The 14,612-nt window shown below is 41.6% G+C and overlaps 1 protein-coding gene across 3 annotated transcripts in view; it reads left to right on the top strand.

The window, feature by feature from the left end:
* The first annotated feature begins 812 nt into the window (after positions 1–812).
* The window catches only part of KY (kyphoscoliosis peptidase), a 99,150-nt gene continuing 85,350 nt past the window's right edge, over positions 813–14,612 (top strand). The window contains exons 1-4 of one of the 3 annotated variants that reach the window (XM_027845305.1): positions 813–954; positions 4,678–4,680; positions 6,977–7,039; positions 14,546–14,608. In XM_027845305.1, the coding sequence (XP_027701106.1) occupies positions 831–954; positions 4,678–4,680; positions 6,977–7,039; positions 14,546–14,608 (253 nt within the window). In that variant the 5' untranslated portion in view covers positions 813–830. The remainder of the gene's footprint in view (positions 955–4,677; positions 4,681–6,976; positions 7,040–14,545; positions 14,609–14,612) is intronic. The other 2 variants (XM_027845304.1, XM_027845306.1) reach the window with 2 other exon arrangements.

Genomic DNA, 14,612 nt, shown 5'->3' with positions numbered 1-14,612 from the left:
TTATACATATGAGAGGGGCTATATAAACAGATATACATGTATATTTAGATTCATATTCATGGCACATATATATAAACACATATTACATTTGGATACATATGAGAGGGGCTGGGCTATATGAGGGTGCAAAAGAGAAATATCTGACCACTGTCCCATTTCTTGCAGCTATTCAGAAGAGCTCTGTTGCTCCTCATTTTCAGCCCTTTTTTTTTCAGTTAAATTCAATTTTCAATTTCAATTAAAAAATTTTCAATAAGTTTTTGCCTAAGTTGTAAGATTTCCACGTGGAACTAGACCTGGGAGCAGGGGAGAGGAAAATCCTCCTTTTCTCTGCAAGAAGGAAGCTTCGAAGCTTCCAAAGAGAAGCCAGCCAAGCCTAAACTAGTTCTGAGAAAAGTATTAATACAGAAGGCAAGTGGTCAAAATGAAAAGGGCAGGAAGGCAAAGAGAACATGAGGGAAGCGAGAGGGAAAGGGGAGGGGGCGGGGGCAGAGGGAGAGGCCCTTGTGAAACTAGAACTCTTCTTTCCAAGCGCTCTCCTTCCTACACCGTGGGTAATGGATCCGCGCCGGGATTTCCTTTCAAAGGTGACTTATAACCTCTTCATTAGGGTAGATCTCTCCTGGGCACTAATGGCGTGTTTGGCAGAGTCAGCGAAATGCTGTTTGTGTGTTCGTTTTGAGTGAGGGGGAGCTCTCAGCTCAAAGGGAGGAAAATAAACTGTCATTCGCCGCAAGACGCCGCATCGGGGACGACAGCCGGCGGCCGCCGCTGCTGCAGCTGCGTGTGGGGCGGGCAGTGAGGGCCAATGCGCACAGCTAACAGGTGCCATGGAGTTGAAAAAGGAAAACTGTGAAATAACCATAGATATGCTCCTTATAGTTCACCCCGAGAAGAGACGGACTGTGCAGAGGGACAGACAGACGGATCCTGCTGCTTCGCTGCAATGCCGAGGTAACAAACGAACCAGCAAGCATTGCTAGTTTCAGTGTCCGGAAAAGGGCGGGGAAGGTGCCCCTAAGGTCGGTCTCTTTAGAGTGCCCAGTCCCAGGGTGGGTGCCCGAGCCTGCAGGAAGCGGAGCGATTGCACCGGACGGAGGGCACAGGCGCGGGGCGACGGGGTTCAAGCAGAAGTCCTATGCAGGGTCCGCTCCTTGCTCCCCGCCAGCAGTGGGGTCGAAGCTCGTACTGCTACATAGTGGCAGCCGCTCCCCTCCACCGGATTCCTCGGCCTCCTAAAATCATTACTTCGTTTCCCACCTGTGTCTTAATAGATTTCTGCAAGCCCGGGCGCCCCTGGGACTGCAGATGTACAGCCCGATATTACACCGGTGTTTCAACTAGACGCCGTTCCCAGATGGGAAATCAATGAGGACCAATGTTACTCAGTCTCTCTTGCTGGGGCTGTTTGAACTTTGTCCAGTCTCAAGGAAGCTGGCTAGGGAAGGAAACCGGGGATCCTTAGGTGCTGCAGCCACTGAAGGGTTTGATCAGAAGGGGAAATTGGATGAGTTCATTTCCCTGGCCACTTCTCTGTTCATCACCTCTATCAATAAGAACGGTAATAAAATCTCTCCACTAGCCACTCTATTAATCCTACTATCAGAGAAGCAAGTTTAAAGATGCTGATGGTAAAAGCAGCCTAGGTTTTCACTCGCCTGGTTCCCCAGCTTGACAAAGTTCATAAGTACCCGCAAAGCAACTTTGTGTAGCTCTGGGCCCAGCTTTCCACACTGAGCAGAAATTTAGGTTCCAATGATACAAGCTTGCCCAAGATTGACTTTGTGGCCCAAGGGGATGACCTTCCTGGTGCCTCAGTTTCCCTAGAGACGAAACTCCCTGACTTACATTACAGGGGATGTTTCTTGGAGGGAAGAATTCAAAGATGAGAAATAGCTTTGATTTCTGGAAAGAAGGTGCTACCATGTTATATCAGGAGAGGAATAAAATTATACGATCACAGAATATTGCAGTTTGAGGAAACTCTGGGCATCATCTAGCTAAATTCTCTCGTTGTACAGATGAGGAAACTCAGACCCAGAGAAGGGAAATGATCATAACTAGTCAGTAGCCAAGCCAGGACTAGAATAGGAGACTCCTTATTCCCAAATATAATGACCTAATTTGCTTTCCATCCTGAAGGCTTCCTTTGGGAGGTGGCAAACAAAGACTTGAGACTACTTACAAAGCTATTCTTTAAGAAAAAAAAAAGTTAGGGATTGTTTCTTTGGTTTTGGCATTATACATAATATATAAACATATGTGTGTATTTTATATGAGTGTATATATTCATTAATGATGAATCTTCATATTCCCAGCCCTTAACTAGTGTGACACATGGTAGGGGCTTAATAATGCTTGTTATTTACTTGAAATGATGATGATGATGATGATGATGATGAAAAGTCCATTCTTAAGCATTTGAGGGCCATTGGTTATCAATAAACAGACTATTTCATCAACAAGAGAAGCTACTTACCCACTGCATAAATGATAAGTGGGTACTCACTTGACTAAGCTTTCATTCTTTGAGAACAAGACCTAATTGAAGTTCTGTGAAATGCATTGTGTAACTTCCTTTTAGCCTCCTACACTAAAACTGTTTATATTTTCTGCTGCTACTCTCTGCCTCTGGCTCCAATTCTGTCCCCAGAGCTCTTGAGCCCGTTTAATTTCCGCTCCTACCTGCCCACCTGAAATGATGACACTGAAGATGTCTTTGTCCCTGTCAATTACAGCTGGAGAGGCTCTGAAAGCCTCTTGGGAGCTAGCCTAGACACTGCACACAGGCAAGGAAAATAAATAGATTCAGGAGTTCTGGGAATACCGACAGGTGTCCTGGACTCAGAAGAGACATGGGGGCCAAAGGCAATTCTCTGAGATTCTCTAGGTGGGAGGGACAGCAGTAAACTAGTGAGAGAGCTTGGAAGCTTTGGGTTAAAATAATTAGGCAATTAGTGGAGGTAATAGGATCCTGATTAAGAAATTACACCTTGTCCATTCTGTCTCTTGTTATTGAGATGTGCTGTATAATCCTCTAACATAGGGTTCTTCAAATAGCATTTCAGCATTTCGGAACCTAAAAGGCCACATCAAGATTTTGGTGGTCTTTGGTGAACTCCTACCTGCATCACCTCATTTATTCCCTGGCATCGTCTGTGGCTATATGTTTCTGTCTTGGAAGATCTAGTACTAATGAGAGTAAGTGAAAGAATACAGAAAACCCCCAAAATGACTACCATCAGAATAGAAGTAACAGTGGTTTGGATTTACAAATACCTGAAAATAGACTGAATAGACAATTTATTAATCCACCTGTGTTTCTCCTAACATTACAATTCATGCACCTGAATATGACCTTGGAGAAATCCTGGTACACACTGAAGCCCAAGAATATTCTTTCTACTTAAACTGTTTTGTTTTTTTTTTTAAATTCTTTCTTCAGATGTTTTACTGGTGGATTCTAAAGTCATCTTGTGACTTAAAAGAAAAATAGGAAGTATTTTCCATTGGAATGCCTCCCTTGACTACCTCAGAAATAAGTAATTACTGGCATATCAATTACTCAATTTAGTGAGTTTGTATATGGGAACGGGAGGGGAATTGGTCAGGCCCAACATTTAATTAAACAGGTGGGTGGGCTCAGTCAGAATGATTGAGCTGTAGTTCTATTTGGATAACCCAAATCCTGCATGGAGAGAAGATACTGAACATATCTAAAATGTTAGGAGAAGGAATTAAGGGGCTTAAATGAACATGGGAAGATCAGAAAGGAACAAAGATTCTTCCTTTCTGTTTACCTTATGGTAGAGAAAGGGACACCACTGTTGGAAAAATCCCCTTTTTGTCCTGCATCCTCTCTCCAGGGAGCTAGAATGAGGAAGTAGGCCCTCAATCCAGCTGGGCTTCATAGCAGAAAACACCAAGGCATTTTCTCTATCCAGATGTCAGATGATTGAGGGAAATTTGTTAATAATAGAACAGAGTTTCCAAAGGGTTCAGGAGAGATAAGTCTGAGGTGGGTGAGGATCAGGGAGCAGAAAGGAGTAGCAACAGAAGAGTGTCTTTGCCTATGTAGCCTACTACTTTGAATCAGAGGAAGGGGGAAAGAGTGAAGTGGAAGTTTGGTAGATATAATACTGGCATGTACCATTTGATTGCATCTCTGACTCTCACGGGGCTTGTGATGATGAGAGCAGAGATCATTTGTTTTCTTTCAAATACAAGAAAAGAAGGGAGATCAGATCCGGCATCTGGGTCAATAAATATCTGGTGAGTGAATCTTCAGGGGGCATGACTAAACAGGAAAAAGTGGTGCCCTAATCCAAAGAGGCCCAGCATTTGAAGCATGTTCTTGGGTGCTAGTATGGCTGGGTATCTGAGGTACTGGTCCTAGGTAGGGTGTTATGGATGAAAGGCCTGGTGGCTCAGAATCTGATGAAAATCTGTCTAAGAGTCCCTCTCGAGTTAACTCCTGGTCAGAGGGAATCAACAGAAGGCACCTCAGACATCATCTAATCCAGGGATAGGGATTTGAAGCTATCACTTTATCAAAATAGGGAATTCCCAGATGAAGAAACTACCTCTACCACTTGCCTCCTCCGAAATTATAATCCATGGTGCTGAGTTCACTGAGAGGTTAATGACTTGCCAGGGTCACACAGCCAGTACATATAGGAGGTGGGATGTGAATTTAGGTCTTTGTTTCCAGCACAGCTCTCTATCCACTCTGCCAGGCTGTCATATAGCTAACCTCATATCTAATCTCTTAATTTGACAGACGAGGAACACACACACACACACACACACACACACACACACCCCAAAAACATATCCCTACCAAGATAGGTAGTACAGTGGCTAGAGTGTTGGGCCTGGAGTCAGGAGAACTCACTTGCTAACTGTGTGACTCTGAGCAAGTCACTTAGCCACTGCCTGTCTCAGCTTCCTCAATTATAAAATGAGGATAATAATAGCAGTTACCTCCCAGGGTTGTTGTGAGGATCAAATGAGGTAATATTTGTAAAATGTTTAGCACAGTGCATGGCATGCAATAGGTACTTAAAATAAATGCTTGTTTCCTTCCTTTCCTCCCCCTCCAAAGAGAACCATAGACTCAGAGAACTTCAGGTATAGAATTAGAAGGGACTTCAAAGGCCCATCTAGGCCTCCTCTCTCCCCATTTTACAGGTGATGAAACAGAGTCCTAATGAGGTTAAGTGACTTTTAGTAAGCATCAGAAATGAGATTTAAGCCCAGGTCACCTGGCTCCAGCGCCCTTGTTCCTTCTCCCGCAAGTTGCCTAAGGGATTGGATCTCCAGCCTCCCCCCTTCATCCCTTTCCCACGTCCCCCAGACTTTAAGATCCTAAAATTCCTGCTCCATTGCTCTTGCTACCACAAGATATTTTCACTCAATTAAAATGACTCCAGGAATAAGGGGAAGAAACAACTGTTAGTTAAATAAAGCAGTCATTCACAAAAGTGCTTGTTATTTGCAGTCTGGTTCACAAGCCTTCCTTTAGAGGTAAGCAGCCATGGTTTGTAAGGAAGGAAAAACAGAGCACTACAGGAAACCTCTTGCTTTCCCTTTACCCATTAGTCATAAAACTGACTGTCCTCATCTGCCATGATGTCATTCACTGTTCAAATGGAATTCAGTGCCCTAGATCAAAGGTGTCAATTACGTGGCCAGCAGCACTTCAGAACCTGGTCAGAACCAGATTAAAATGTAATTGAGAAATATTTAACAAAATAAAATTTAAAATACTATAAAGCATAGACAACATTGCATTTTAAAACTGAGTCAATATGCAGAGATCTTTATGTGTAAAGTCCCCCCTCTGAATATGACTCAACTGCCCTAGATAAATCTTCAACTAGAAAACTGCTGAAGGCATACTGTGGGAAAAGCAGGGGGGCAACAAGCATTTATTAAGTGGATACGATGTGCCAGGCACTGTGTTTAGTACTAGGGATACAAATACAAGCAAGAAGATAGACGGTCCCTGCCCTCAAGGAGGTGACATTCTGATGAGAAGTCAGCACATAAAAGGAAGCTGGAAAAGGAAAGAGGTTGGAGAAGTACCAGGTGCAGGGTATCCAGGCCTGGCAAAAACTGATCAATGGGAGAAGGGGCCCAGCACGGACTCTAGAGTCAGAAAACCTGGGTTCAAATCCCACCTCATACACTTATTACCTGTGGGACCTTGGAAAACTCACTTAACCTCCATGGACCTCAGTTTCTTCATCTGTAGAATTTATGGGCGGTAGGAATAGGTCGCCTCCAAGGTTCTTTCTGACTCCAGATCTATGATCTTTTGGATTATACCCCATCCCTGGAATGCTCTCCTTCCTCTGCTCCAACTGCTGATCTCTCCGACTTCCGTCAAGGCCCAGCTAAAATCCCCTCTTCTACAGAAAGCCTTCCTTAGCTACTCTTGATTCCAGTGCTTTCCCTCATCTACTTCTTATTTATCCTGTGTCTAGCTTACCTTGTATACACTTATTTGCGTGTTGTCTTACTCATTAGATTGTAAGCTCCGTGAGGGCACAGACTGTTTTTTGCCTCTTTTTGTGTCACTAGTGCTTTGCCTGGCACACAGTATAGACCCTTAATAAATGTTTATTGAATGAATGAATGAAAACATTCATGAACTAATATAACAAGAAAATGCCAGCACCAAATCAGCGTGCATATCTCCTTTGACAATAGATGAGGAAAATATACAAGTAATATGGGTGTTAGTGGGACAAACAAGGCAATGGAAAGGAATACAGCTGACAAATACAGGGGATGTTAGAGATAGCTGTGGACTTAAAGTCTTTTATAATCTTAGTTGTAAATGTAAACTTACTTGCATTTGTTATTGTTTAAAATTAAGTTCACAATAAATTTTTTTTTCGAAGTTTTAAAAATCACTAAAATAAATGTCTAACTGCTCTGGCCCGTCTCATGCCAACTCATTGTTTTGTAGGCTTCCAGGGAATCGGAAATGGAAACCGAAGACGGCAGAAATTTGAAGGAAACGACCTTCGAGGTAAATATCTGGGAGGAGGTCATGGAGGGTGATGGAATGTTAGAGCTGGAAGGAGCCTGAGCAATGGATCAACCTACTCTAATCCTTTATTTTATATATGAGGAAACTGAAACCCCAATCTCATTCACCTCTTTTATTTTCTTACTTTCCTTTAACTATCTGGGAATTCAGTCTTCCTGAAAAGGAATGAGAGCAACTAAAATTGGACCAGGCTTGCAGACTGGTTCTGAAATACCTATCAGCTCCAAATGTTGTTCTATCTGTGACACAAGGTCATGGTGACATTGTTCCTCTTAGAGCCTGGAGTGTCCAGAGACTGGACCAAATGATTCCTGAGGTCTTTTTCAGCTCTTTGGAGCTAAAGAAGGAATGCTGAATGTATTGGGCTGCCAGGAAGGATTTTCTGCCTTAAAATGGTCTCCTCTATCAAACCCAATTATGTTTAGGTTTTGGACAAAATTACCTGCAGAGATTGGCTAAGAATTCTGTGATTCCATAATGAGCTGGGAACAAAGAATATGATCAAGTGTTATGTTAGTCTGGGAAAGGTTCTGAAGCCCTCTGTTCTGTGATTCAATCCATGTAACCATTCAATCCAGATGCAACCCACTACTTCCTTCTATTCCAATCCAAAGGTAATCTCTCTGAGGATGGAATCTATAAGTCAGCTCAAAAGGGCCAGATCCTGGGCTGCTTTAGTAATGGTTACTAACAACCCATTTGTGTGTGTGTGTGTGTGTGTGTGTGTTTTATATTTTGAAGACTAGCTTTTTAAAGTTCCTTCAAATTCTAAGAATTTGTGTCTTTCCTAACCTTGGAAGAGAAATGATGCATTAGAAGTACAGAATGAGACACAGATTTTTAGACTTAGGCCAATGTGCTGATTTTGTTTTGCTTAGATGTTTGTTACAAGGGAGGGTCCTTATTGTGGTGGGGGAGGTGGTGAAAAAGTAGAAAGTCATGGAGATGAAAAAGAAAGAAGAAAAGAACATTAATAAAATATAAATTATGTTTTAATAGGTAGCTAGGAGGCATCATAGGTAGAATACTAAGTGACTTATACTCAAGAAAACCTGAATTTAAATCCTGCTTCAGATACTTAATTAGCTATATCATCCTGGACAAGTCACATCTTCTCTCCTGGCCTTGATTTTCTCATCTGTAAAAAATGGAGATATAATAGCCCCTACAATATGTATATGTGTATATATATATATATATGTATATATATATACACACACACACACACATATATGTATATATATACACACATATATGTATGTATATATATACATATATGTATGTATGTAAACCTTAAAGGCTCATGTAAATGTGAATTATTACTATATGATGATAATGATTATCAAGTCCTGTGTCCTTTCAGAGACCCTCTTAATTCTGCTAACGGAGGTTAAACCATCCAGCTGACGTTCCAATTAAAGCAACCCTGAACAACAGAATCAAATCCTGAGAAATCAGGCTAATCCAAAAAGAAATTGGACTGTGAGCAAGAAAAATCAGAACTAAGTTCCCACAGATCTGCTTGAGTATCTCAGTTAGGATTTAGGTGCTGGATAAAAGTCGACCTCAAGACTGCCTCTGTTTTTCTGTGGGATTTGTCAAGAAGGGAGGTGCAGAGGGTATCCTGAAAAGAACAGTGGAGAAATCACTGGAGAGAAGCCAGTAGTGGGAAGAGAAGTCCAATTGGCTTTGGAGTTAGCAAAGTCTGGGTTCAAGACCTTCCTCCTACACATAATAGCTATGTGACCCTGAGCAAGTAACTCAATGTCTGATTGCCCCCAGCCAAATCTCTCAAGTCTAGAACAGTTGAGGATTTATTGGTGACTTTTTTCACTAGGAGCTCTCTAAATTGATGACATCAGAGGTCCAGATTCCTCCCCCACACTCCCCACAGCCTCCCTTCCCTCCTTCACCCCCCTACCCAAAAAGAATCCTGAACCAGGAGTTACAAGACATAGGTCAGAATCCTGCTTTGCCACTGAAGACCTGTGTGATCTTGGACAAGCATGCTCATTCATTTGTAAAGAGAAGGGGTGGACTAGATATTCTCTAAGGTTGCTTTGAGCTCCAGTGATCTCTGCATCTCAGAATCCCATGATATCTTTAAACAAAGAACCAAGACTGGCCGATGGATACGGACCACTTTTTCCTCTCAGTCAGTAGCAGCAGTTCTTTGGGTGAGCCAAAGATTCCTGTCTGTGCTGGTACATCGGCCTCTCTGTTATCACTCACAGGATACCTTTTTCAGACAGGTTCCAAGACGCTGTTAACTGTGGAAAGATTTACTGTCTTCTACAGTGTTCCTAAGTCTTTTCCATTTAACGGAAGCCCAACACAAAGATTCAGAAGTGATGAAAGCCAGTGCCAGCATCAGGCCAGCCCTGATGGAACATTTTCCAATTTTTAATTTCCAATTCTTCTTTATCTATTGCCAAGAGGTCCAGTGGAAAGACTGCTAGATTTCAAGTTAGCTTCTTCATACCTGTGTAACTTGGGCAAGTTACTTCTCTGGGCTTCAGTTTCCTCATCTAGAAAATAAAAGGGTTGGTCTCCATGACCTTTAGATTCCTTCCAACTCTAAATCTATGATCCTGTGCCTGAGTTCTCTCAGGTTAATCCAATGGCTTTCTAGCCAAGTCATGACTAGAAGCTAGGTGAAAACTGCTGACTTTTGCTTTTACTCCATGTTTGCCCTGGGGAGATGGTGAGCTGGGCAAGTGTCAAGCTAGTCTCCTCTCTGTTGGTGTACTTATTTGGAAATACAGACTCATCTATCATTCCCTTCCTTTTTCATTTATTTAACACTTACTTATTGAGTGCCTGTGATATACCAGCCACCCTTTCTAGAATGAATTTTATTTTTTGAAAGACCTTTCAGGTTTCATGGCTCATTTTTATCCTCACAGCAATCCCAAGAGATCCCCCTTAGATAGATGAGAAAAAACAAGGAACAGAGAATTGAAGTGAGTTTTAGAAAGATGCAGAAGTTCCCATTTCTCTACTACTTTATAATTCTTAACACTTTCTTTACACCAACCCTGTAAGGCAGATAATTCAAGTATTACTCTTCCTATTTTATAGATAAGGAAACCAAGACCCAGAATAGTTGTAACCACCATGATAACATGCTTGATAAACAGCCAATATGGGATTCTAATTCAGGTCTCCTGACTTCTTGTCCTGTGCTTATTTAACCAGATTAGTTTTATGAAACTTCAAGCATTTCCTCTAGGTCAGTGTTCTCAAACTTTTGAGATCAGGACTCCTTCATACTCTTAAAAATTATTAAGGCCCCCAAAGAACTTTTGTTTGTGTGGGTTTTATCTGTTAATATTTATTCCATTGAAAGTTAAAACTGATAAAAAAAACTTTTAAATACTTATTCTTTTAAAATAACAATAATAAATTCATTGCCTGTTATCATAAATAATATCTCGTGAAAAATAACTATTGTCCAAAGCCAAAAAAAAATGTAGCAAGAAGAGTGACATAGTTTTACGTATTTTTACAAATCTCTTTCTTATCTGGCTTAATAGAAGACAGGTTCTGTCTCTTCTTCTGTACTCAGTTTGTTGTGATATATTATTTTAGTTGAAGTCTTTGAGGAAAATCTGGCCTCACAGATAGGTAGATTGGAAAAGAAGGAGTATTTTAAAGGACAAACAATGTCTTAGTATTATGATTAAAATAGTTTTGACCTCAAAGACCCCTTGAAAGGGTCTCAGGGATGCAAAGGGTCCATAGACCACACTTTGAGAACCACTGCTCTAGGTTCAAATAGTAGTTTGAGGTGTGCTAAGGTAGATCTAATAATAGAATGCTTACTCTAATGGCCAAAATTGGGGGTAGGGGGGAAATAAGCCAATCATCATCATATATCATTTTTTTAAACTCAGGATTTTGTTTAAAATTTTCAAATTGGTATTTATGAATGATATTAGCCTATACTTCCTATTCATTGCTTTATGCTCCTCTGGTTTAGGTTCTAGGACTATATTTGTCTCATAAAAGGAGTCTGGCAAAACTTTTTTTTCCTAATTCTTTGAGAATAGTTTGTATAATATAGATATTAATTGTTCTTTAAAAGTGTAATGAATTCTCCCCTAAATCCATCTGGAACAATGTATTCCTCCCCACCTTGGTAGTTTCTTTCCAGCTACTTCAATTTGATTTTCTGAAATTGGATTATTTAATATCTTTATTTGCTGTTCCATTCATCTAGGTCTTTTATATTTTTGTAGATAATTCAGTTTTGCTACATATAATTGGATAGAGGTTCTGGCCATTTAAAAAATTTCTCCTCTACTTGTTATGATTTCACTTTGTACCCCCTAGAATTTCTAAAGGCAGAGCCAATATACCAAATTGTTGAGACACCCAGCCTGGCAACACTGTCACCCAACCGGCTGTGCTCAGGATGGAGCCATGCCCACTTTCCTGGCTCTGTGTTCCCCTGTGTTTCTATTCGCTGTTTCCCAGTCTCTCAGCGAACTCTACCTAGCAGCACTGTACAGCTCTGTTGTTACATATGGAAATCAACTGTACAGTCATGTCTATAAATATCAATCGTCCATCAGTGCCAGCCAATCCTCCTCCTCGAGGATTCCCTTCCCCAGGATCCAGTTTCCTCGACCCCCCCCCCACCTCCCAGGAGAGACAACCAGCTGTCCTATGCAGAAACTCAGCCTTCCTGTCTTCAGGCCTCAGGATTTGAGATTCAGGGATTCCCACTGAGCACAGTGTTTTATTGAGTTGTTGGAAGACTCAGGGACAAGTCAGTCTTAAAGAGAATTGGAGAAAGAGGGGATGGGAGGCACTGGAAGAAGGCTGCTAGGTGCCCGAGAGAGACTGCTTTAAGGCCAATTCCCTGCTCTGGGCTTGGTTTTGGCCTTAAATGAGGGGAAATAATGAGATGCTGCTAGAGGATGTTAAATCTCTAGGACTAAAGAACCAGCCTGGTATAGTAAAAAGAGAAGTAGAAATAACCACAAAACATGCAAAAATGAATGTTGCAAAATTACAAAGAACAAGTTTGACTCCAGAGAAGAGATGCAGGTAGATAGTTACCCTCACTTCTTTGCAGAGGTGAAGAGGGATGTCCAAGTGTCCCTGAGTTGGGAACATTTCAGGTATTGTCAATTTTTTCAACATATTGATTGATTTTACATGTATCTTTTTCTCTTCTTTTTTTAAAAAGTATTCTTTTTTATATAAGATGGCTCTCTGGGAAGGGGAAAAGGAAGGGATACAGGAGAAAAATGTGAGGTAAAAAGAAAAAAGTATATTTAAAGAAAAGAAGGAGAAAGAGATTAGGAGTTAGAGGACAAAGATTTGAATACTGGCTCTGCTACTCACTATCTGAGTAACCTTGAGAGATGACAAAATGAAAGAAAAAAAGCATTTATTAAGTGGTTAGTATGCACCAAATATTGTACTAAGTCTGAGAATAAAAATGCAAAAGCAAGACAGTCTCTGCTCTCAAAGAGCTTATGTTGAGAGAGAGAGAGAGAGAGAGAGAGAGGGAGAGAGAGAGAGGGAGAAACACATAGTGTTATGGCCAAGGTACGGTGGTTTAGTCTGGGAAGTTGCAGGGAGGGTGAGGGAGACAATAGGTTAATCGATTGACAAACCATTTCCAGGTGCAATGTTAGTGTTAATTTCATTATAGTTCTCCAAGCAAGAGGTGGAAAAGGGGATGGGGGAGGAGCACTATCCCCATAGAGGGAGAAGTAGAAAATGGCCAGAAGAAGCATGATCCAAGGAAATTCAAAGTTGAATAGCTTAGTTCCTCCTACATGTAGACTTGGAAAATAGAGTTTAGAATGTGGCACTGTCTTCCTAGGTCTCTGGAACTCACTTTCTATAAAATGAGAAAGTTAGACTAGTTAATCTCTAAGGTCCCTGACAGCTCTATATTCTTTGACTCTATGACCTTAAACAAAGGAGAAAGAAGATAGGATAAGGTTGGACTTCCCTTTGTGGTGGGGTCAGAAAGAGGAATTAGGGACCATGAAGAAGTTACCCAAATCAGTTCAGGGACAAAAAGAAATAGGAATTTAGGTAAAACAAGAAATGAAACAAAAACCGAAAGTAGCCTTCTTGGTACTATTGTCTAAAGCTTTGGTAGGACACTAGGAAAGTGGATTTGTAAAATTAAACCTATCTCCAAGGGTGTATTGTATTTGAAGAAGTACCTTGATGTGTATGTGGGTGTTGGGGGATAGGGGAAAGGAATGAACATTGACCTTGGAGTCAAAATATTTGTGTGTGGTTATGGGTGACCCTACTCACCCCCTCTGAGCCTCTATTTTCTCATCTGTAAAAACGGTATGTTATTATTTGCACTACCTACCTCACAGGTTTATTGTGAAATACTATGTAAATGTGAGCACATGTTAATATCTCCTTGATCCCACCATTCCCTATTTTTAAAGAACCCTGTCTTAGCCTTATTAGGATTTAAGGCAATAAGGATAAAGTAGTATAGAAAGGTAGATGGTCAAAGGAGAAGGGTAGGAGGAAAGATTGATGAGTTCAATGTCATAACGCCAGTGCCCCCTGCTGCCAGAACCCTGATTTCCCCCCTTCCCCAACCCCCTTGCTCAGTTAACAAAATCAGAGCATGAGGGATTCTGAATCAAAGAATACCAGAGATGGAAGGAACCACAGAAATCATCTAGTCCACCCTCATCATTTTACAGATTTATTTTGGTGGGGATTCCTTTCATCTATGATTTGGGGGAAATGCCTGCTAAATGCCCTTCCAACTCTCACACTCAGTGATTCCGTAAATCTGGGGCCCAGGAAAGGGAAGTGTCTTGCCCAGAGTCATTCATGGTGCAGAGCTCAATAGCAGGATTAGTAGGATGGCTACTTCCCTTTTCTAGACTATCTCCTTAGAGAGGGAGAGCTAAGGAGAGCTAAGGAGAGGTGAGACAGAACTGTTATCCAAAGTGTAGACAGGTAAGTGGATACAAGCTGTTACACAAAAAAGTTACACAATCATATAAGTTCCCCCCAGGAGATGCTGCTTCCTTTGAAGGTTATAAATTAGAGTGTGCACCTTTGAAAAAGACACCTCAGTTTTTGAATGCAACAAAATCAAAGCTCGTGCACCAATCCTGGGGCAGGGCTGAGGTGGAGGTGGGGAATGGTTCTCTAGGACAGTGTTTTACAAGGGACGAGGGCCCCCTTCCCCAGCGGGCACAAAGGGCTACTTGACTCCGTGCCCTTCCTTCTAAGCTTAGGATCAGCTCTTTGGTAATGAAGGAAACTCAATCTGTTTCAGGACACTGATGAAACGTCTCCCCATGCTGAGCTGGACCCTGGTGTGGGAGGGAGAACGAAGGGGAGGGGGGAGATTTTGGCAGCCTTTGGATAATCTGCCTCTGCTGAGGGCACATGCATTCATCTCCTTACTCTGCCCTGAGAGAAATTCCACCCCAGTCCCAATGGTCACTGCAATGTTTTCTCTTACTTAAATAGGAAACGTGGCCCAGACACAGCACCATCAGCAGACGCAAGTCATCACGTCCTATGACAACCAAGGTAT

Source organism: Vombatus ursinus, unplaced genomic scaffold (assembly GCF_900497805.2).
Source record: "Vombatus ursinus unplaced genomic scaffold, bare-nosed wombat genome assembly UNPS02014959.1, whole genome shotgun sequence".
Lineage (NCBI taxonomy): Eukaryota > Metazoa > Chordata > Mammalia > Diprotodontia > Vombatidae > Vombatus > Vombatus ursinus.
The sequence above is the reverse complement of the archived record's forward strand: the minus strand, read 5'-3'. Positions and strand labels throughout refer to the sequence as shown.